The sequence below is a fragment of the Mauremys reevesii genome, linkage group 2 (genome assembly GCF_016161935.1).
Source record: "Mauremys reevesii isolate NIE-2019 linkage group 2, ASM1616193v1, whole genome shotgun sequence".
In the NCBI taxonomy this organism is placed as follows: Eukaryota; Metazoa; Chordata; order Testudines; family Geoemydidae; genus Mauremys; species Mauremys reevesii.
This window is the reverse complement of record NC_052624.1, coordinates 41,982,921-42,006,508: the sequence shown is the minus strand read 5'-3', so window position 1 is coordinate 42,006,508 and position 23,588 is coordinate 41,982,921. Positions and strand designations below refer to the sequence as shown.

Sequence of the window (23,588 nt, the reverse complement as noted above, 5' to 3'; positions counted from 1 at the left end):
TGACTTATACATGATTGGACTTTTGTACACTATAAATGTTAGAGAATTACTGTTATACCATATGTGGTAAAGAGAGACAAGACAGTCTGAATATTTTTATGAACTTTAAGGTCAAAGTTTGATGTACCATATTATTTTAGTACCATCATAAACTTCTTATAAAATGAACTGAGTTCATAGAAGTTCATTAACTACAGAAACAATGCACAAAAAGATAAATGTTACTCTGTAAACTGACATATTGTCATTAACCAGAAAAGCAGAGATTTTGGGTTTATTCACTTGGAAATAAGATTTATTCTTCCTTCTGATTTAATAAGGACAATTGCTTCCAATTTGTACTGTAAAAAATCGCTTTCATTAGTGTTTTCTAACATACATTTTATGAAAAAATTCCCATAAAAATAATCAATGTTTGAGAGATCGTTTTAGAGACATGCCTACAAACATGTCACATGCTACATTTCTATGAACAGTGCCTGCTGGCTTTCTTGTTTTAAATCCTAGAAAGATGTAAATCACTTAAGTGTGTCCCCATATATTCTAGGATGACAGAACTTTAGTACTTATTGGATGAACATTTAAGGAAACACTACTAAAAATGAGAAGCCTAAGCACACTTACAATTAAACCTTTTTTTAAATCCTACATTACAACAGTATTAAAAAATCTGATTTAAATTACAGTCCGACTCTGAATAGTGACTATGCAAAAATAGTTCTTTTTCTGATGAAATGTTTATTCAGAGTCATATTTAATGACAATGTTTCAACTTTTTACTCTTGTTCACCCTTCATGGGCTGGAAACTAAGGCATAATTTCCAGGGTGGATTCTCCAGTCCAATACATTCATAGATAAAGATTTTTAAGACCATCATCTGTTCCTCACTGGTGTCTGGACCCACGTTGCTCCCTGCTCAGCAGCATCTTCAGGGATTGGGCCTTTATTGTGCTAGGCTCTCTACACACATGTGGTAACAGATGGTCCTCCTCCAAAGAGGTTACAGTTTTAATATATTACCAAAATAGCATATGGCTACAAACATGAGGTTAGGGAAGGAGAAAAGGGAACAGTGATATCTAGGTAGCTTTTTAAAAGATATGCTTTAATCCAGTGGCTCTCAACCTTTCCAGACTACAGTACCCCTTTCAGAGTCTGATTTGTCTTGTGTACCTCAAGTTTCACCTCACTTAAAAACCACTTGCTTACAAAATAGATATAAAAATATGTATCACAACACATTATTATCGAAAAATTGATTACTTTCTCATTTTGTCTGTATGAAATTTTAGTTTCTACAGACTTTGTTAGTGGTTTTTATGTAGCCTGTTGTAAAACTAGGCACATATCTACATGAGTTGATGTACACCCAGGCTATATGTACCTGTTATTGAGAACCACTGCTTTAATCAAGCTTCTGGGAGAAATTCTATGGCCTGTGTGTTGGGCATTGAGGGGGAGCATATGGTCATAGTGGTCCCTTCTGGCCTTGGAATCTATGAGTCCCCCTGTTCATCCCCTTCCTTCAAATACCATAGGAAGAACAGGATTGCCTGCATTGCCCTCAACCTGCTCATAACACTAGCAGTTCTGCACTAAAATAACGATATAATCAATTCTCATCCTTCAGGTCTTCAGTTAGTTACCTGTGGGGATCAGGAAGGACTTTTTTCCCCCTCATGCACCATTGGCTTGAAGTACTTTGTTCATCTTTTCCTCTAAAAGATCAGAAATTGTCCACAGCTGTAAAGAGGACAGGGGCTGGGAAGGATCAGTGCTCTTTATAGATGCTTTGATAGTATGTTTTTCTCTCACACACAAGGTCATACTGATTGCCATATCTGGGGTTGGGAAAGGAGGGGTTCCCTTTCCTCTGTAGCATGGGGTGCGATTTGCCTGCTAAGATCATTTGGGCATTTCTCACCTATCCAATTCTCTCTTATTGCAAGGGACTCAGTCATGGGTGGTACTTTGGTCTCTTCTCTGCCTATGGCACAGTTTAGTAGTCTTTGGGCTTACTGTAGTGGTAACTGAGTGAAATTTAATGGCCTGTGATGTACAGGAGGTCACACTAGATGATCTAATGGTACATTCCAGCCCTAAACTCTATGAAACGGAAATGATCATGTCTAGTACAATAAAAAGCAGGCAGAGCACACCAACTGTCTATCCTTTGCCACATAATTTGTAGTCATCATGGCACAGGTGAATTCTAAGAAGAATAATGTCATGGATTTTTATGAATTTTAACAGGGAGCTCCTCCCATGCATTCGGAACAGCATGGCAAAGAGTACAAAAATCTTGGGAGAAAATTGGGCTGGAACTGATGAAGGCAATTCCTACTTCTAGTATATGCTTCTTAGTCCAGAATGTCTTTGCTGGCCACAGCTGTTTCACAGCAGAGGAAGGGTGACCCAGTGGTTAGGATGCTAACCTGGGCATTGGGAGAGCTCAGTTCAATTCCGTCCTCCATCAAAGGCTTCCTATGTGACTTTGGGAAAGTCACAGCCTCTTTGTACTTCAGTTCCCCATCTGCAAAATGGGGATAATAGCATGTCTGTATCTCACAGAGGTGTTGTAAGGGTAAATAATGTTGAAACCTTGTTATGGTAACTATAGCAGGACCAGATCATGGTCTGCTATTGTGTGAGTACTCAGGCAAGGGAGGATATGCTCCTTGGTGCAAAAGAACTGTGCCTTCTGGTGCAAAGCACCCTAATGGGGACAGGGACAAGGTAGGGTAATCCTGTCTCTCCTACTTACCATGGTTCAGGCTGTTATAGGGGGTTCACTCCCACTAAGGAGGAATTTCTCCTGGAGCATCTCTTGGAGCAGTGCTGTTCTGCACCATCCCTAAGACAGTGGGGAAGTAATCCTGAGAATTAACAGGCTAATAAAGTCCTCAGTAAATAGCAATGATTTTCCTTATGGTGGGATATTAGGGGATTTTTCAGAGCTGTTTACATGAGTGAGAGTAACCCAGGAGTTCATTCAAGACTTTGTTAAACATTCTCCTTTGGGAGGGCGGAGTTAAGAGCACACACACATTTACCTCCCGGGGCTAGGCAAGGTCCAAAGGGAATGGTAAAACCTGGCAAACATCGGCTATTGAAAGCTTTTTCGTCATTATAGTTTAATCAGGATGAGTAAAGTCCAGCCCTATCACATGTTTCTAACCACAGTAGACCTGTCAATTGCTTTATAGCCTTCCAGAAAAGGAGAAGAAAGGGTAACTAAGAACAACTCTAATGGTAAGTCAGTACATTTATTTTTATTTGAGAGATATTTAACAAAATTCAACAGTATGTAAAAAGAAAAAAAATCCAAAGTTACTGCAGGCTCCTTTAAATAAACACATCATATTGCTGTTTGTTTTATAACTATGATAAATTACAGAAAAAATAAATGCTTTGAAATGATAGACTCAGAAGGATCATGCAAATACAAATGCAGGTGTATAAACACATAAGCAAATGTATTGATTTCCATGGGGAGTTCTGCTGAAAAATTGAAGGCAGAATATGATCCTGGTTTTAAACGAAATATCACCTAGATATTTATCCTGAGCTTAATAGCTGTATGTTCTCTTAGTTAAATGCTAGCTTATAATTAAATTTTCTGAGATGCTTCATTTTCTAAATAGATTAACATGGGTTCTGAAGATAAACGAAGCTTAAAAACTGAAGGCAGAATATGATGCCGGTTTCAAATAAAATGTCATCAACATATTTGTCCTCAGCTTAATAGCTGTATGTTCTCTCAGTTAAGTGCTGACTTATAACTACATTTTTCTGTGATGCTTCATTTCCTAAATAGATTAAAATGAGGTCTGAAAATGAAAGAATGTCTGATGCGAATGGAAGAGCTGGTGATGCTGCTGTACCAGACCAGGATTGTGAATCCAAAGGCAAATGGTAAATATTTTAATCTATTTTAAAATATTTTTAGCATGTTAACATTTTAAAATATTTAAGTTCAGATTTTACCTTGAAAAACATTTTACATTAATTACATACTTTTCCCATGAACAAAATTCTTTTGAAACCTACTATCTTTCAAATACAAATAAAATATTTAGCAGCTTATTTGGCTCCTATTGAATTCATCAGGTCAGAGAAAGTCTGTCCCACTAGCAGACTTGGGCCAGCAACACTGACTGAGCCTTTCACTGGGGCAATGGGATAGAGATAGAAAATTCTGTCATCTTGCTCCTTGTTCTTTCCCATAAAGAGGGGAGTGGCAGTTATATCCATTATACTTCATTAAAAGGCATATCTAAAATAGTGCTAGAACTGAAGCTGGAATAGATAATGGACAGCTAAAGCACATATGCCTGAAAGTTAAGTAGGAATTATGGCTTTTTAGTAGGGATGACTAAAGCCTGGTCTACTCCTAAAACTTAGGTCGACCTAGCTATGTTGCTAAAAGGTGTGAAAAATTCACACCCCTGAGAGACATAGTTAAGCAGCCTAAGCCCCAATGTAGACACTGCTAGGCTGAAGAAGAATTCTCCTGTCAAACTAGCTACTGCCTTTTGATGGCATGGATTTACTAAAGCAATGGATAAACCCATGCTGGTAATGTAGATGTACCCCAGGGCCAAAGGCAGTTTTATATAGCCTGAACACCATTCCTGCTACTTCATCAGTCTATCTCATATAGTAGTGAACTGTGTCAGGAATGGATTCTGTGAGTTCTGTCCCCCGCCCTATTTAGAAAATTGAACAGTGCCTCAACTCATGGCTTCCCATGCCATATAACAGGATCACTAGAAGACATGAATCCTCATAAATATGTTAGAGGTAGGGGGTTGAGTACAGCCTGAAGGGAGATTCTGAGAATCAGGAGGTTTCATGGCACAAGCTGGAGAGAAGTGCTTTGTCACAGGTGAGCCTGATATGGGTGTGTGCAGGGCCGGCTCCAGGCACCGGCGCAGCAAGCAGGTGCCTGGGGCGGCCAGTGAAGAGGGGTGGCACATTCAGCTCTTTGGCGGCAATTCAGCAGTGGGTCCCTCTCGGAGGGAAGGACCTGCCGCTGAAGTGCTGCCAATCGTGCCGCTTGGGGCGGCAAAAACCCTGGAGCCGGCCCTGGGTGTGTGCAACTGTTACTTTGCAAAGTGCTACATAAAACTTAGTATCACCACTGCCAATGATAAAGGGGAAAAAATCAGCAATATTTGGTCTTTCATCTGGACCTTCCTGGGCATCCCTGAGGCTATAGCTCTCCTGCAAAATCTATGAACAGGGCCGGCTCCAGGCACCAGCTCAGCAAGCAGGTGCTTGGGGTAGCCAAGGGGAAGGGGCGGCACGTTGGGTTCTTCGGCAGCAATTCGATGGTGGGTCCCTCGGTCCCTCTTGGAGGGAAGGACCTGCCACTGAATTGCGGCCGAAGAAGAAAGCGGCGTGGTGGAGCTGCCGCTGATTGCGATTGCGGCTTTTTTTTTTTTCTGCTGCTGGGGGCGGCAAAAACCCTGGAGCCGGCACTGTCCATGAAATACTTTGACTTTCTGCCTTTGCTATCGTAACATCTAAATGAGTCTAATAGGCTTTGGCTGCAAAGTGTGGGATTTTTTCAGCAAAATCTCTAGAGAGGTATGGGCCTTTTCTTGGATTCTTTGGTGGAGGATTCCAGAATGGATCACTGACCATACAAAGAGAAAGAATCATATCACTGGAGTTCATCTTCCTCCTATTTCACACTGAGGAAGCACATTTCCTGACTACATTGGATGAAGACAGCCCCTAAAATTTTATAGTACTTTGTTGCTCTCCTTGACTTCTGAACATGGGTATCCAGTCATTCATTAGCATTAGTACTTATTGAGTGATACATTCTAAGAAGTCAGTAACACTGAGAGAAAAAACGGTCACAATTCTGATTATGTGGTAAACACAAGGTATGAGGATTGTCAGCTAAAATTTTCTCCTCCACCCTCCCCCCAGTTTTGTTCTTGATGGATGTCTTTATAGAGACAAGGTGGGTAAGAGTAATATCTTTTATTGGACCAACTTCTGTTGGTGGAAGAGAGAAGCTTTCAAGCCACAGAGAGCCCTTCTTCAGGTCTGGGAAAGGTACCTCATCCACCTTGTTTTTCTAATATCTGGGACCTACAGGGCTACAACTACACTGCATACAACAATGGATTACTTTATAGTCTGTTTACTGTTTCCTGTTGCAAAGAAGGCAACATCTACTAACATCCTCAGTTTAATTTGTATTGGAACGTGTTGTAACTCAGACACTTACTACAGCAACGGAAGGGTTTTTTTCTGTCACCATAGTAAATCCACCACTCCAAGAGGAGGCAGCTAGGTCAATGGAAGAATTCTTCTGTCAGCCTACTGGTGTCTAGGGGCTTAGGTCAGCTTAATTATATCATACAGGATGTGAAATTTTTCATAACTGAGTGACATAGCTAAGCCAAGCTAACTTTTTAGTTTAGACCAGCCCTCAGGAAAAGACAAACTAATACAAAGCTGTATAATGCTGGAACTATTGTCATATTTTCAACTAGATATTAATTAGGACTCAGTGCTTAATGGCTATATACATTTTTTCTAATTTTTAGAAGAATTTATTAAAGGGAAGTTATGGTGAGGCTTTAACTGAGGAATGTGCCTACGACGTGTAGGTGGAGTTCATAAGCTATTTTTACTGCGTGATCTGCAAGTGCTGTTAGCTGCATTGCACAAGTATGATCATCTTTTTTTTAATTTACATCTGCTCAGAAAGCTGCAACTATTTATTTTGGATATGGACTTTGCTACTGTAACTCATGACTGTATCACGTCATTATTATAACACTATAATACTGTAATAAAACCTTATCTACACTAAGGAATTTTAGAAAAAAATTTCCTGCTAGTGCTATGATGCACCAGTGGGAATGCTCCTGTAGACAAAGCTGTGGCAGCTTTTGGTGTTTTGCCACTGTGTCAGTACAGCTTGCACAGATCTGATTGAATGATTGGGACTAAGTGTGGATTTCTCACTTTATTTGATAAAATAACTACAGCTGGAGTTTCTGGAGCGAATGACCAGTATAATGCCCCATGGACACCAGACTGTGTTGCAATAATGTTAAAAGTGAAATAACTCCAGATAAATTACAATAATAGAATCATAGAAGTCTAGGACTGGAAGGGACCACGAGAGGGAAACTTCCCTGCAAACTGTGCACATTTTTTCTGTGTTTGTGTCCGTATACTTTTCCATTAGGTTGTACTAAATATGTAACCATCACAATAGGTTAAACTTTGCCCCTCCAACTTTTAATTCTCCCTCCCCCTCCCCCCATAGTCTTCTCCTTTCCTTGGTAACAGTTTCTACTCAGCCACTTGCTTTCTTTGAAATCAGGCCTCAAATCCTGCAAACTGATCTATGAAGGAGGACCCTTACACCGACAGTCATACTGAAGTGAATGGGGCTCCACATAGGCATAAAGATTCTTCTGTATGGCCCAGTTTGCGGACTGAGTCCTAAATTCTTTTTTGATCTGTACAATACTCTCACCTTTGGGTCAGCTTGGAGAGACCATAATCTACGTGTTTGTCAAAAGTATGGATTCAGTAAGTAATCAAGATATATAGACTAGCCAAGCTATTTCAAAAGATTACCAGGAGTTACTATTAGTGAGTTTCTGTAATCTAGCAGATTAACCAAAAATGTTACTTTCCTTTCAAATGAACTTTTGGAGAAGTACCATGTTGATGTTCTTTAATATACTTGGAGGTTTCTTAAACACATTGCGGACAATATTTACAGAAATAAACTAAGACTAATCTGCAAATCATCTTCATTTTATGTTCTTATATCTCCTACATTCTTGTTTAATTTTGATTAGATTTAACTGTATTACTACTTTAAATGTTAGAGTTGCAGTTAAATATTTTCTCTTTACAATACATTAAAATAATCATTCATATTCAGCAGTGAGGACAAAAAGAAGCCAAAGAAACCTAATGTGGTCAGCCCATTAACAATGGTAAGAGATATGATATATATATATATATATATTCAAGTTTAATAATGAACTTTAAACAATGTTTTTTAATGTTTCAAGTCTTACTGATAAGGCCTGATCTATATTTCTAGTATACTTGTGTGGATACAGTTTATACCAGCCAAACTGTGCTTTTGCCTGTATAGCGTATTCCACACACATCTCTCCCCGACAAGTAAAGAAAGCTGTACTGGCAAAAATGCAATTTTACCAGTATAACTGCATCTACCTAGGAGATTTTACTGGCAGAGCTGTGTTAGTCACCCCCTGCACCTCTAGTTCCAGCACCTATGACACCGACCAACATAGCTATGCTGACAAAAGTTTGTAGTGTAGACCTGGCCTTAAAAGTTTTACCTGCATTACTATGTCAATTATGGGTATTATACTTTACCAACAAAGTTATATCAGTAAAAACACTAATGTAGATGCAGTTATACCAGTATAAAGGTGCCTTATACTAGTATAGTTTAATTTGGTTCCTGAACTAGAATAAACTATACCAGTGTAAGCATTTTAATACCAGTATAACTGTGGGGTTCTTTTGCTGCTGTAACTATACTAGTATAGCTAAAGTGGCAAAACTTTGAGGGTTTTTTTTTTGCTGCCATAAATATACTGGTATAGTTAAAGTGGCAACACCTTTGAGGACAGGCCTACACTACAAACTTTTACTGGTATAGTAATGTCAGTTAGGGGTGTGATTTTTTTGATATTTCTTTATCAGTAAAAGTTGTACCATAGATGCAGTTATACTGACATGAAAGTGTTTTTGCTGCGATAGCTTATTTCACTTGGAGAACTGGTGTAAACGATACCAACAAAAGCACTTTTTTTGACAATATAAGCTGTGTTTACAGTAGGAGGGTTTGCTAGTATAGTTATACCAGCAAACTTTTTCTAGTATACACCTGGCATAAGTATAGACAACCCCTTAATAACAGAGAGATTTTTATACTGGTCACTCCAGCCAGGATGAAATCTTTGCTTTTAACTCATTCTTTTGTGCTTAGGTATATTAGATATGTTTTGTGCTTGTGGTATGTTAATTTTAATTACTACTGTTTAGACTCTAATAGGGTAACAAATGTTGGCATCCATGAACAATAGCAGAGATTTATAGGAAAGTCCACAGAGTTACTGCATTAATGTTCAATAAGTGGCTTATGAGCATCCTCAAGCAACTACAAACTTTTCTATGATCTCCCTTCTACTATGTATGAGTTGCAATATCTAGGCATTTTGTGATTAAATTAAAAACAAAAGATGAAGTATGATTATCTCTCACTTTTGGCTTTTAGATAAAAGGACTCTTATACCCTTCACTCTGGATTTGCTGATTTTTGTGGGTTCTTGTCAGCTCCTGTATTCAGCATAATTTTAATTAATTATTTTTAATAAGGTAGCTAAAGTACATTGAGAGCTCAAATACCAGAGAGAATGATTCTCTTTATATTGCAAAATGCCGGCCAAATTTTGTCCTCAAGGTCTAACGTCTGTTGATTTCAATGGCAGTTTAAAAGCAAAATTGTCTCTGTATCAAGAACCACACTATTCTAAATAGGAAATATTCTGTGTGGTAGGTACTACTTAATATTATTCAGTATTATTCTAGCTGCACAAAATCCCACTAGACATCTTGTTCATTTTAATTGGATGATGCATACTAATATGATATATGCAATCATATTAATGAATCTCTAGCTCAAGATGCCGCATGAACAATGAGCGTGCTTCTTTACTTTGTTAAATCAGCACAATTCCAGTGACTCCAGTGTTGTTACTGAAGTGGAGTGGCATGGAGAATCAGACCTAGTGCTCTTCTTACATGTAGAGCCTGGCCCAAAGTTGAGTGAAGTCAACATGCTTTTGATAATGCCTATAATATATCAGGAAATACTTTTTTTCTTACCATCACATTGAAATTTGTATTGCATGAGGACTTCATATAGTAAAATTAGTAAGGGATGCTCTATACAGAGTTTATTACTGCTTTCATTATACTGATTTAGAAACTGGTGTAGCTCAGGTGGTACAACCCCCTAGTATGGACACAGTTATACCAGTATAAGTTATACCAGTATAAGTAGGGACCTACCAAATTCACAGCCATGAAAAACACATCATGAACCATGAAATCTGATCTCCCCGCAGTGAAATCTAGTGTTTTGGGTGCTTTTACCCTATACTATACAGATTTCATGGGCGGGGGGAGACCAGTGTTTCTCAAATTGGGGTCCTGACCCAAAAGACGGTTGTGGGGTCACAAGGTTATTTTAGGGGGGTTGCGGTACTGCCACCCTTACTTCTGCGCTGCCTTCAGAACTGAGAGACTGGAGAGCGGCAGCTGTTGGCTGAGCGCCCAGCTCTGAAGGCAGCGTACTACCAGCAGTGCAGAAGTAAGGGTGGCAATACCATACGATGCCATCCATACTTCTGCACTGCTGGTGGCAGCTCTGCCTTCAGAGCTGAGATCCCGGCCAGCAGCCACCACTCTCCAACTGCCCAGCTCTGAAGGCAGCACCACTGCCAGCAGCACCACCATAAGAGTACAGTACCACAACCCCCCACCCCCACATAACCTTGCGACCCCACCACAACTTCTTTTAGGGTCAGGACCCCTACAATTACAACACTGTGTGACATTTCAGATTTAAATAGCTGAAATCATGAAATTTATGATTTTTAAAATCCTATGATCATGAAATTGACCAAAATGGACTGTGAATTTGGTAGGGCTCTAAGTATAAAGATGCTTATATCAGTATTCAGCATAATTTCAATATTCAGCATGGCTTATTTCTATAACTTTAAATTATTTTTGTCAATTTAAATTCTAATCAGATAGAGTGGAATGATATAAAAACTGTGCGTATACAAGACTTAAGCTTTTCTGACTTTTTGTTATCTTAACTGTGCATTCCTAATGTTGTGTTAGCCCTTTTTAATGCATGAAATTAGAGAAGTTTTCAGCAATGAAGTTGTTCCCATTTTCACATGAAGGTGTTACTATTTTCAGTTTCGGTATTCTGATTGGTTGGATAAATTACTAATGGTGCTTGGCTCTGCCATGGCAATCCTTCATGGTGCAGCTCTCCCAATCATGATGATAATCTTTGGAGATATGACAGATAGCTTTGTTACTCCAGGAAACACATCTTATCCAGGTAAGAACTGTCCTCGTTTTTAATTGGTAACATTAGAATACAGCTTGTATGGAGAGAATAATTGTCTGCATTACAATAAAAACAGGAAGGAATGGCAGCTTATCCTCTGGGTAATGAATCAATTGCTCCAAATGGCTGAGCCAAATTCATTTGTGGCCCTTTTATTACAGAGGAGATATACCAGAGGTTAATTTTGTCCCCTGTTTCCAGGCCTCCCTAAAATATTAAAAGCACCCATTAACTGTTATACTGATTTTCTGCAGAGCTGGTACTTCTTTTGAAATGTCACAGAAGTGAAAATGTCCTGTGACACTGAATGTGGAGTTGAGGGAAGAAAAAGGTGGATGAATGTGAAATTGTGAGATGAGGTATATGAAAAAGAGTACAGGCAAAATACATATACAATATCTCAAAAATAAGAGGCAGTTTGAAAGTCACAATAATTACAGAGATATTAATAAATAAATGATTCAATCATGTATTAAAGTCTTACCCAGTAATGGCAAACCACCAGGCAAGCATGATACTCAATGCTATTTATTTATTAAATATAAATATTTTAATATTGAAATATAAATTTTCATGCGGTTATAGATAAACAGAAGGACAGAGTCCCTGCCCCAAAGACTTTACAATGTAAGGTTCAATTCTTCAGGTATGAGCTCCTATCACCTTCCTTTGAGGGACAAAGAAAATCTTAGTCCCTAATATCTTTGTTAGAAAAAGAAGCACTCAGGTTTAAAAATGTGGGTTTTTTTCCCCCCAGGAACAAAATGAATTGATTACAGAGAACACATCTTCAGTGCACTTAAATACGAAGTGCTGAGACTGAAGTCTGTTCATATTCACATAATGAGAAAGGTTTTCAGGAAATAAAAGAAAAGGATCCTTCTCTCCTATAATTATTGTACCTCTTATGAGAACAGAAAAATGCCTTTTATATTGGTCTAAGGGAGAAAACTTGACAGATCCTTTGGGTTTTTTTCATCGATCTCTTCTATATTCTCTTTTTGCTCTGATCAGAGTCCTGTAGACAATTCAGCTAAAAATATCTAATCTCCTTCTGCTAGCCTCAGTTAGATCTTATCAATTTACTTTGAAATCTTCACTTATTTCACCTAGCCTTTGCTAGGGGGTGTCTAGACTACTGACTTTACCTGCACTTAGAGCAGCAAAGAATCCTGTGGCACCTTATAGACTAACAGACGTTTTGCAGCATGAGCTTTCGTGGGTGAATGCCCACTTTGTCGGATGCAACACTAAAGCTCATGCTGCAAAACGTCTGTTAGTCTATAAGGTGCCACAGGATTCTTTGCTGCTTTTACAGAACCAGACTAACACGGCTACCTCTCTGATACTTGACTACCTGCACTTAGAATTTCCTAAACTTCTCCAAAGACTTATGTTCTCTCTCTCATTACTTGTTTAGAACTATCCTTCTGCCTTTACAGGCAGATAGTTAAGGCACAGAGGGTTGGATACTGTTACACTGAAGTGTAAGAGATGGCTTGTAAGATCTGTGGGACTAGACCTTGGGATGGCTGACAGCCCCCCATTGTGACAGAGAGGACATACTAAGCCAACACCAGGGAGCACTGGGGAGATTAGGCCCTGCCTGAAGTACTGCACAAAGGATCCAGACTGACAGTACCCTGCAGATCTCTGATTGGCCAAGCACACAATTTAATCTTAGAGTGTGGCCTAAGGCAATCACACAGATTTCTAGTCTGCTGTGACTCCTGACCACACCTTGCTTTCTACCCTCCAGTCTCTAACCCAGCCCGACTCTGACTCTTGCCTCCTGATTCTAGCCTGGTACTATCTCTGATTTCCAACCCCAGCCTGACTCTTGCCTATTGACCTTGGCGCTGGTGCTTACAGTGATCCCCACTCACTGACTACTGTCTTGTGGCCACTGTTGATGTATGGAAACCAGCCAGCTAAGACTACTTTGCCAGACTATCTATGCCCCAGACCCTTACATGGTTTCACTATTGCTGATGCAGAGAGATGTAAAATTATGTATCCTTGCACTACCTGCACCTTGGAGGATATTAATATTGAGCTGTTACTATTTCTGACTTCCCTCGGGATTTCTATTTAGAGGAGTATAAAACATTCGTTTATAACCCATCCACGGAGGATGCTGAGGGGATGAAGTGAATCAATTTGCTTTTTGGCAGACCTGGTCATGCCTTTCCTGAGCCAGTACCACTTTTATTTTTTAACCTGTGCTGGCCCGCTAGAGCTTCCCTGGTACAACAGTGACAATAGTGACTTTGTGCAATTGTAATTTCATTTCCTGATAGGCTTTACGCTGCTGAGGCCATGCAGTTTAAAAATAACATGAGAAAGTATATGAAGGAGACATATGATATCTGCTCACTAACTTTGTTCCTTTCCTCTTCTAGCATCTTGTTTGAAGTTGTACAGTAGCAGACTTCTTCAGTCACACTCAAAACACCCATGTTGAAGCCTATATTACACTTTGTGTTCTTGAGTACTTAATGAATTCGTGCATTCATTGGCAATTATTTTCCAAAACATGCTCCTTTGCTTTCCTCACAAGCATCATCCCACATGCTATACGCAGAATGAAAGGAAATGTTTCATGATACTGGGGAAAAGATTAAAAGATTTACAATTCTTGTGTATATGTCAGAGCTTCAAACCATTATATCTCTTTCTCAGCAGATGCTTTCCACTTTTTAATTAGTTATTGGTGAAAACAAGTCTTGTCACAGTCTTTTTTTATTTGGAATCTTGTGCTGTAAAGTACGCATGCACAATTCATGATGTTTAAGATCTAAATTTAACAAAGTAAGCACATTGGCAATGCTTATTTCATAATTATAATAATAAATAAGGTTGCAGTAGAACTAATTTCAATCATAATTGTAATTTTTTTTGCTTTTCATTGCACTAAGCATCTCAACATGCTTTACATATGTTAATTAATAAAGGCTTATACAACACTTACCAGTAGGAGTTAGAAATAATATTATCCCCCTATTGGAAATGAGGAAAGTGAGGTAAAGTCATGTTAAGCTAAGGTCACCAAGCAAATCAGTGATGAAGCCAAGAGAATGGTTCAGATCACTTGCTTCTCACCAGTGTGCTTTAGCAACTACACTTCTTTCATATCCTTAATTAACAAGAATTAGTTGAATAAAAACGTAGTCACCTAACAAATCAGACAATAGCTTTAACTACCATCACTATGCTCTCACATAGACTGAAGGTTCTACACTCATAAATCCAATGGCAACATATGGACCTATATTTGTAAAGTGATTAAAGGTACTTCTTGATCTATATAAATACAATGTATTGATAATACTAATAGTCAGTGTACATTCTAGAATGAATATAATAGGCAAAATTCTGATATCAGCTAGACTTGTGTAACTCTGGAGTAAGTGACAGCAGAATTTAGCTTTATATTGTAATTGCCACTGTTGCATTATAGGTACAAGCCTGCACTTTTGGCCTGAAAACAGAATCGTACAACTTGTTGTATATCCTGAATTCCCATTGATGTCAACGGAGGCCTAGGGCACTTTGCACTTCTCAGGATTTGCTCAGCACCTTGAAGGATTAGGAGTTTATACATTAAAGTTATTAAAGCATGCTTTAGTATATGTTTTTAACAAAAAATTCTTATGTTTTTCTTTAAGGAAATAGTTCTTTAAATCCTTATCAGAAACTTGAAGAACAAATGACCAGGTAATTAGTAATTGTTAATTATCTTCAGGATTGCCTTTCTTTTAGGCAGTGGTAGAGGTCTCTGGTCAAACCATTATTTCCCTAAAGGTAATTTTATATTTAAACCTATGGAACAAACAGTTAGCTATTGAGTTAGATACATGTCAGTCAAAGTGTTACATACAGCTAGAGGGTTACACTCTTTGTTACTTGTGCTGTCCTATTATACTGGGCACACCCAGAGCTCCTTGCATTCCTCCACTCCCACTCCTCCCCTTTCCAGCACCCTCTCATCCCCTTCTACTTCAGGAACACCCTGCAAGTCCCCTCTTCCCCCTCCCCCGGATTGGGAGGATTAATGGAGCTAAAATGAGAGCTATTATAAACTGGAATGTGTTCATAGCTGCCATGCACAGGTTCCTTGATTTAGCTAGTTTATAGACAATGACATAGGTAGTTGAAGTTGCTAGCTCTGCTAACTTGATGCCAAGGTCTCTGTGCATGCCCTCTGATCCCTCACTGCCTCACCAATTTCTCCCTTTTGGTTTTCATCAGAGGCAATAGGATTCTGCCCACTGATGCCTAGAACATTCCATTTGCAATTGATCAGATGCATCATTCAAAAGTTAATTGGGTTACATCCAAACATGCTAGCAGAGAAATACTATCTAACTGAATGTAAGGCTTCACAAGTTCAGCCAATTAAACAGCAGCTTTCAAATAATTCTTCATCTTCTGGTGTAAAAAAATTAAAATAATGGATGAAGGCCATAGTTTTTGACCTCCATGACTGTTCGTCCTTATTTATGTCCATAATAAGGTGGCAGAACTCTTCTTTTTCTCAGACCCTTTTATGCCTGTGGTAGACTCCTACATAAAGCTGCTGACTCATTGCAGCAAATGTAGCTTGTTAACTGTGGGCTACTAGGGAGGTAGGACAAAGGAGTTACTAGACAGAAATACTGGAGACAGTCAAACATAGAAAGGAAATTTAAGCATATGTTTTTTAATTATCAACAATGCTGAATTCCAGGAAGGGGTAGCGTTTGGATGTTAAATCAAGGTCAGAGTGCTCTGCTGAGGAGGTTGCAGGGACTCAGCCCATTCCAATGACATTGTCCCAGTGAAAGAAATATTTTACATACACTTTCTATTTATAAACTCTTATAAAATACCACATAAAAACCAAGATAAGATAAGGCTTGTCAAATGAGTATGCAAGTGTGTTACAGACATGCTAAGGGATAGCAAAGGTGGTGTCAATGCTAGAAGTATTTAATATAGTCAACACTGCAGAGTAGAAAACTTCTTTTCAATAGATAGCATCCATAATGTGTAGTGTTTACCTGCAATATCTAATTTAGATATTTATAGAGTACTAATCACTGTAGTACCTAGCTATTTATTGATACTATATGGGGCTAATTTGTCAGTAGAAAGGATTCCCTGAAACTATTATTTTTTACAGTGGTAACAGCCGACTAAGTGCTAACTCTCATGAATGAACTGAAAAATGTTCTCACTAGTTAACCATTATACTTCTCTTTGTTTCTTTAAAACCATCTTGGGTCCTGATCCAAAACCCATTGAAGTCAACAGAAAGACATCTATTGACTTCAATGAAGTCTGTATAAAGCTTTAGCAAAGAAGCTATCACTGTACAAGCTATCACTGTAGCTCAGAGAACCAGAAAACATAGGTCAGGGCCAATCATAGTTCTAAAAACATAAGAACATAAGAACGCCCATACTGCGTCAGACAAAAGGTCCATCTAGGCCAGTATCTGATCTTCCAACAGTGGCCAATGCCAGGTGCCCCAAAGGGAATGAACACAACAGTTAATCAGCAAGTGATCCATCCCCTGTTGCCCATTCCCAGCTTATGGCAAAGAGAGGCTAGGGACACACCAGTCCTACCCATCGTGGCTAATAGCCATAGATGGACTATCCTCCATGAATTTATCGAGTTCTTTTTTTAACCCTGTTGTAGTCTTGGCCTTCACAACATTATCTGGCAAAGAGTTCCACAGGCTGACTATGTGTTGTGTGAAGAAATACTTCCTTTTGTTTGTTTTAAACTTGCTGCCTATTAATTTCATTTGGTGACCCCTAGTCCTTGTGTTATGAGAAGGAGTAAATAACACTTTCTTATCTACTTTCTCCACACCAGTCTCGATTTTATAGACCTCTATTATATCCCCCCTTAGTTGTCTCTTTTCCAAGCTGAAAAGTCCCAGTTTTACTAATCTCTCCTCATGTGGAAGCAGTTCCATGCTCCTAATCATTTTTGTTGCCCTTTTCTGTGCCTTTTCCAATTCCAATATATCTTCTTTGAGATGGGGCGACCACATCTGCACACAGTATTCAAGATGTGGGCGTAACATGGATTTATATAGAGGCAATATGGTATTTTCTGTCTTATTATCTATCCCTTTCTTAATGATTCCTAACATTCTGTTAGCTTTTTTGACTGCCACTGCACATTGAGTAGCTGTTTTCAGAGAACTATCTACAATGACTCCAAGATCTCTTTCTTGAGTGGTAACAGCTAATTTAGACTCCATCATTTTATATGTATAGTTGGGATTATGTTTTCCTATGTGCATTATTTTGCATTTATCAACATTGAATTTCATCTGCCATTTTGTTGCCCAGTCACCCAAAGTTCTCTGGGCAAGTAATTTCCCCCCTTCTTTTACTCTAGAAGATTATGAACCAAAAGAATCACCAGTTCATTTTTTGGTAATTATAATAAATCACATCCTGGGAACTGCCCCTAAAACATAGGCTGGATAAGCATGGAGAAGTAAATAGAAATTAAGTAATAGGAAAGAGGTAGCAGGATCACAGAGTTGAGTTGGGGAGATAGACTGTCATCAGGAAAGAAGTGCTGTTGGGCTTTTATAAGATAATGGCTTTTATAAGGCTGTCCCTAGTGGAGTAAGAAGTAGACCAGTTACTGAAAGTGATTGTTTGGTTTATGTTATGTTTAATGTGGTTAAATAAAAGTTTAGCATGAAGTTGGACACATAGTTAGTTGTTGGGTTTGAAGAGATCTGAAGAGCCCTCTAAATAGTTAGGAAAAGAAGCCAGGATTGCCTGATATTTACAGACAAGTGTCCTGAGTGGAAGATTGGAGTGGTAAAAGCAGGGCCGCCCAGAGGGGGGGGCAAGAGGGGCAATTTGCCCCAGGCCCCGAGCCCCACAGGGGCCCCCACAAGAGTTTTTCGGGGCCCCTGGAGCGGGGTCCCTCACTCGCTCTGGGGGGCCCAGAAAACTCTTGCGGGGCAAGAGGGCGCAGGAGCTTCTTCGCTCCCGGTCTTCGCCGGCGGCGGGTCCTTCCGCTCCCGGGCGGAAGGACCCCCCGCTGGCAAATTACCGCCGAAGACGGAGCGGGACCCGCCGCCGAGTTCAGCTCGGTCTTCGGCGGTAATTCGGCGGCGGGGGGCCCTTCCGTTCCGGGACCCGCCCGAAGTGCCCCGAAGACCCGCGGCGGGGGCCCCCCTCCGCCGAATTACCGCCGAAGACCGGGCTGCGCTTCGGCGGCGGGTCCCACTTCGGCGGTAATTCGGCGGCGGGGGGGGGGGCCCGCCGCGGGTCTTCGGGGCACTTCGGCGGCGGGTCCCGGAACGGAAGGGCCCCCCACCGCCGAAGACCCCGGGCCCCCGGAATCCTCTGGGAGGCCCTGGGTAAAAGGGCTATAGTAGTGACCCAGAGACAACAGTGTTGAACAAGGTGAGTGCACAGGAAGGGACAGGTCATGACAATTTACAGTTAAGATAGGATAAAAATAAAGTAGAGATTGAAAATCCTATAGTTCAGGATTTATATAGGAAGTCGTATAGGAATCCTATACTTCATTTTAAAAAAACTACTAAATTATGGGTGGTAAGATTATATTTCCCTATGCACAGTTTATTCCATAATTGTCCATTATAAGGTTCTTGCACCTTCCTCAGAAGCATCAGGTACTGCCTGCTGTCAGAGATAGGATGTGGAAATAGGTGGACCCCAGGTTTGAGTCAGTGTAGCAATTCCTCTATTTCTATGATCTTTTATACCTTCTCTCTTTTCATCCATCTCATTTTCTTTTCTTTCTCCTCCCCCTGCCCTTTTTGGGTTCTCCTTCTTCTCTTTTTCCCCTTTCCATTTTCCCTTGCCCTTGTCTTTCCCTTTCAAAAACCACAATTTCTCTTTTCTCCCTCCTTTACAGGAGTCAACTTTTCCCCTGAAGATTGTGGCCCTACCTACTTTCGTTGTCTTTCACAGGCCTCACCCATGTACTGTATAACCAGCATGCCTGGGCTTGCCCCTGAAACTAATTTATCATCAGAGATTATGATGATAAATTCTAGTCCCTATTATACATTAAAAACAATTTACAAGAACAGAAATTAACATAGAAATTACATGGATGAATTCAGGAATTGGGTTCTAAAAATGCACACATTATGTTTCTTACTCAAATAATAGTTATACCTAAAATCCAGCTTTCATTTGTTTCATTTCAGAACATTTGTTGTTGAATAGTTAATTCACTGTGCAATGTGCAATTAACTTTCACCAATGATTCTACCAAAATAAATTTGATCAATAAGGAATTTCACACATAATTGAATTCACTTTGTTATGGCTTGTCATAAAACAAATCCTGTAATATTTGCTGTTAAATTTTAAAGATTCTTTCTATAGAGACAAGGTGAATGAGGTAATATCTTTTATTGGACCAACTTCTGTTGGTGAGAGCAATAAACTTTTGAGATTACAGAACCCTTCTTCAGGTCTTAATATCCTGCGACCAACCCAATTACAACTGCATGCTGATTCATTATAATTTTACAGTGTTTAAGGTGATTTAAGGTCAACATTTAGCTAATCATTCAGCTTTAAGTTAGCCATTAACCTATTTTTATAGTTCAGTTTAGATATGATTAATTTTATAAATTATGAAATCTCAAAGTAAATTGAGTTGTGTCATGCAACAGTGGGAAAAAAATCCTAGTCACTTTCTTCTAAAGTGGGACAAGGGACTTTATTAGAATATGGAAAACAGAATTATCACCCAAAGCTACTCTATCTCTTTTTGTACTTCACTGCCGAGCTTTTGCTTACAACTTTCCTAATCCCCGTCCTGTCTGGCTTCCAACCCAGGAAGGTGGAATTCCAGTCTCAGCTACTTGTGGGGTGTAGGATAGAGCTGCTTATGGGGCATTATAAGAAAAGCCAACCCACACAGCCAGTAGTTAACTCTGAGTAGGTTTAAGGCCTTTCTTCACATGCCAAGTCCTGCATTATCAGAATAATTTTTAAACAGTTAAAAACCAGTTCAAGATAATGCAGGCTAACTGCAGTTTGGCCGGCCAATATGGATAGGGCTGTCACAGATTCTAGTGGACACCCCTTCTTGCCCACCAGTAGGACTGCTGTGAGGGGAATGCAGGCCTCTGTGCTCTGGATCCCTAGGGTCTCTCAACCTTCTAGAGCCTGATTGGAGTTCAGCCACTGCTCCAGTATTGGGGTCCCAGGGACATGCTCAGACCTTCTATCTGGCATCTGTTGCCAAGTATTGGAACCCACTGTCCAGCTGCCTAGCCCCTCGGGGAGCAGAGTGGACCCTTGGCCTTCAGAGTCCCCCGTACTAGAACATGCCCCTCTCTCAGAACTCCACCCCAAAGATGTGAAGATTCTGGTTTACATTTTAACTGCCTCCAAGGCACACAGTGGTTGTGAAGCAGTCCATACAACCCGCTCCCCCTCCCCCTTTGTACAGTCTAACATCTTTATATTTAATCATGTAAAGCACAGGCAAGTACAGTGCATAACAAACATTCAAACAGTGTCCCTCACTCGGTAGTGCCAACCCCAAATGTTCAAAACTCATGAGTCAGGCTCACCCAAAATCATGAGACTGGCTTTAAAATCATGAGGTTATGTAAAAAATAATAGATTTGGTGTTCTTGTTATTTGCCTTCTGCTTTTTGAGCCTTGAGGGTGCACAACACTGGGGTCACATTTTGACACTTTCTTCTGACTATCAGTTGGCAAAAGAAATGGGACAAATGCCCAGTTTTGCCAAAAAAGTGTGGTGCTACCCTTAGTGGTACGTGGAGGAATGTGGTGGGGGGAGGGGAGGCAAGTGATAATGCCAGCCCTGCACAGGAGGGAGGGCTCTGGAGAGAGGGTTGGGCTGGGCAGCCCTGTGTGGGCGGGTAGCAGGAGGTCTTGGGCTGGCCCCACATACAGGGGGCTGAAGGGGGCCTCAGGCCAGCCCCGTGCAGGCAGGCAGCAGAGGAGGGTCCCGGGCTGATCCTATGCATCCAGGGAGAACATGGGGGCCTCAGGCCAGTCCTGTGTGGTGTCCTATTTTCCCTTTGGGAAAATATGGTCACCCTATTCATGGGGAATTCATGTTCATGTAGGCTTTCCATGACACAGTGATTTCATGAAAGTATTTCATAAAATCATCCACAATTCAGAAGTGGTACAAACAGAACCCCCAGTTTGTCACAGGGGGAAACAATATTAAACTTGAATTCAGAAACCATTTCCCCTTGGGTAGCCACTGAAGGACAGATTTTTAAAGCTAGTTAGGCACTTAAAGATGCAGATTGGTGGTGCCTGTGGGATTTTCAAATGCAACTGGTGGGGACATCACGTGACCGGTAGAGAAGATGTGGCCTGACTCTTGGTCTCCTCAACCCCCCATGCATGAATCCTCATCACGTAAGGGCTCCCAGGTATAAAAATCATACATTTCTGTCAAATTTACTAATCAGATGAGGCGGACACTTTTTATAATGTTGTTATGGATCCTGCTGGGAAAAATAGAAACTCTAAATGACCCAACCCTGAATCTCCAAAGAAAGGTAAGGCTGAGGAAACCCAGCAGTCTCTCACTCAGAACTTTGCAGCTAAGAAGGACTTTATAACTACCAAATTTGATCTTTCATCTCAAGATACACATAAGCTCTTTACAGATGTTGGAGAAGTCAAAGCTCATTTGACCTAGTTAGATAACAAAATACAAAAAACTGCATTAGAACTGAAGAAGGTTAAAATGGAGAATGCTTCTTTAAGGCAAAGACTAACCAGTCTTGGGGAGAAACAAGAAACAGTACACATAATTTACATATCTATAGGTGTGGGAGGATCCAAATGGCTTTTATCTTTATTTTGTAATTATTCATCTTTATGTAAATGTACTAATCTGGAAATGAAATTTGGCATGTGCCTCACACAAAGAAAGTTTAGCTGTAATTTCCTATTGTTTTATGGCTATGGCAAATGGAATAGTATTGAATAAAATTTAAAATTAAAATACATGTTATGACTATACATATGAGCTAGAGGAATTTGCTGAACTTTAAATTATCATAATAAAATGGAATTCCACATAAGGAATTTATTGGCATCTACCTGCAACAAAGGTTTATTTAATCTTTTTTTTTTTGTCCTGTATGTGTGGAGGATCATTTTGATTGAACCGAATTAGCTCTGTAGAAGAGGGTTGGGTTTTTTTTGTTTTTTTTTAACTTCAGGAATACATACTCATTTTAAAACTAAATTACTTCAAAGTTCTCTCACTGATGAGTAAATGAAATTGTGTATAACTAGTAAAGGATGATGACAGTCAAATATGAAATATAATTTCAATTACATTATCCTTGCTGCTTCATTAGATTCAGAATGGGATTTTCAAATTCCACCCTTTACCTTTCTTCATTATTAGCAGTATAGTACTTCCACAGTAAAGTATACTCCAAGTAGGTTTTCTACCCATATGTCAGGGGTCTCTGAGCTATCCATTCTTAGATAAAAAAGTACAGGTTTTCAGGTAACTTGTGGAGGTCACATATTTAAGTGGACAGATATGAAATATGGTTCTAAAAGGACCTACTGAAAAATATTGCCAACACTGAAGAGAGGAAAAAAATTCAGATAGTGTCCAAAGAATATTCTATATTAGTTTACTTATGTATGTAAAGTACTGAAGTTAAAATCTATACCTAAAAGACTTGTTTGGGCTGAAAAAAAATCCAATTTAAAGGATCTCTGCAATTTTGTTCCTTTCAGATATGCATATTATTATTCTGGAATAGGAGCTGGTGTTCTATTTGCAGCCTACATACAAGTTGCATTTTGGACACTGGCAGCTGGCCGGCAAATTAAGAAAATCAGACAACATTTTTTCCACTCAATAATGCGACAGGAAATTGGGTGGTTTGATGTGAATGATGTTGGGGAACTCAACACTCGACTTATAGAGTAAGTATATTTTTAACTATCAGTTGCGATATTCCCTTCACAACAGTGTTTCTTTACCTTATTAAACAGATGTATGAGCTATATTAAAATGTCTTCAAAATCCTTATATGAAAATCTAGTGAATTTACTATCTACGTGTTGAAATGTACAACATGGAGAGCCCTGCAGACTGGACTCCTTTACTCTACCAAAGAACAGTGATGTCACAGCAGTGTCCATGCCAGCATTCTCATGCTGCCCAACTAAATCCTATCCTGAGGGATCATTACCAAGAAGGAAAAATATAGTTCAGTTTTCATGCACATTGAGGGCCTGAACTAACAAGATGCTGAATAATTCTGGCAAAAGGTCAGGCAACCTCAACTCCCAATCACTTTCCTCTGCTCACATGAAAGGAACCGCCCTGTCTTTCCTGGGACCCACTAGAGAACTTTCAAATGATTCCAAT

At 39.7% G+C, this 23,588-nt stretch overlaps 1 protein-coding gene across 4 annotated transcripts in view; it reads left to right on the top strand.

The window, feature by feature from the left end:
* Nucleotides 1-23,588, top strand: part of ABCB1 (ATP binding cassette subfamily B member 1) — a 97,583-nt gene that overhangs the window by 9,202 nt on the left and 64,793 nt on the right. For 3 of the 4 annotated variants that reach the window (XM_039527801.1, XM_039527799.1, XM_039527803.1), the window contains exons 2-7: nt 3,208-3,253; nt 3,819-3,916; nt 7,932-7,986; nt 11,024-11,171; nt 14,849-14,897; nt 22,949-23,140. In XM_039527801.1, coding sequence (XP_039383735.1) covers nt 3,251-3,253; nt 3,819-3,916; nt 7,932-7,986; nt 11,024-11,171; nt 14,849-14,897; nt 22,949-23,140 — 545 coding nt within the window. In that variant the 5' untranslated portion in view covers nt 3,208-3,250. The remainder of the gene's footprint in view (nt 1-3,207; nt 3,254-3,818; nt 3,917-7,931; nt 7,987-11,023; nt 11,172-14,848; nt 14,898-22,948; nt 23,141-23,588) is intronic. The other variant, XM_039527802.1, reaches the window with a different exon arrangement.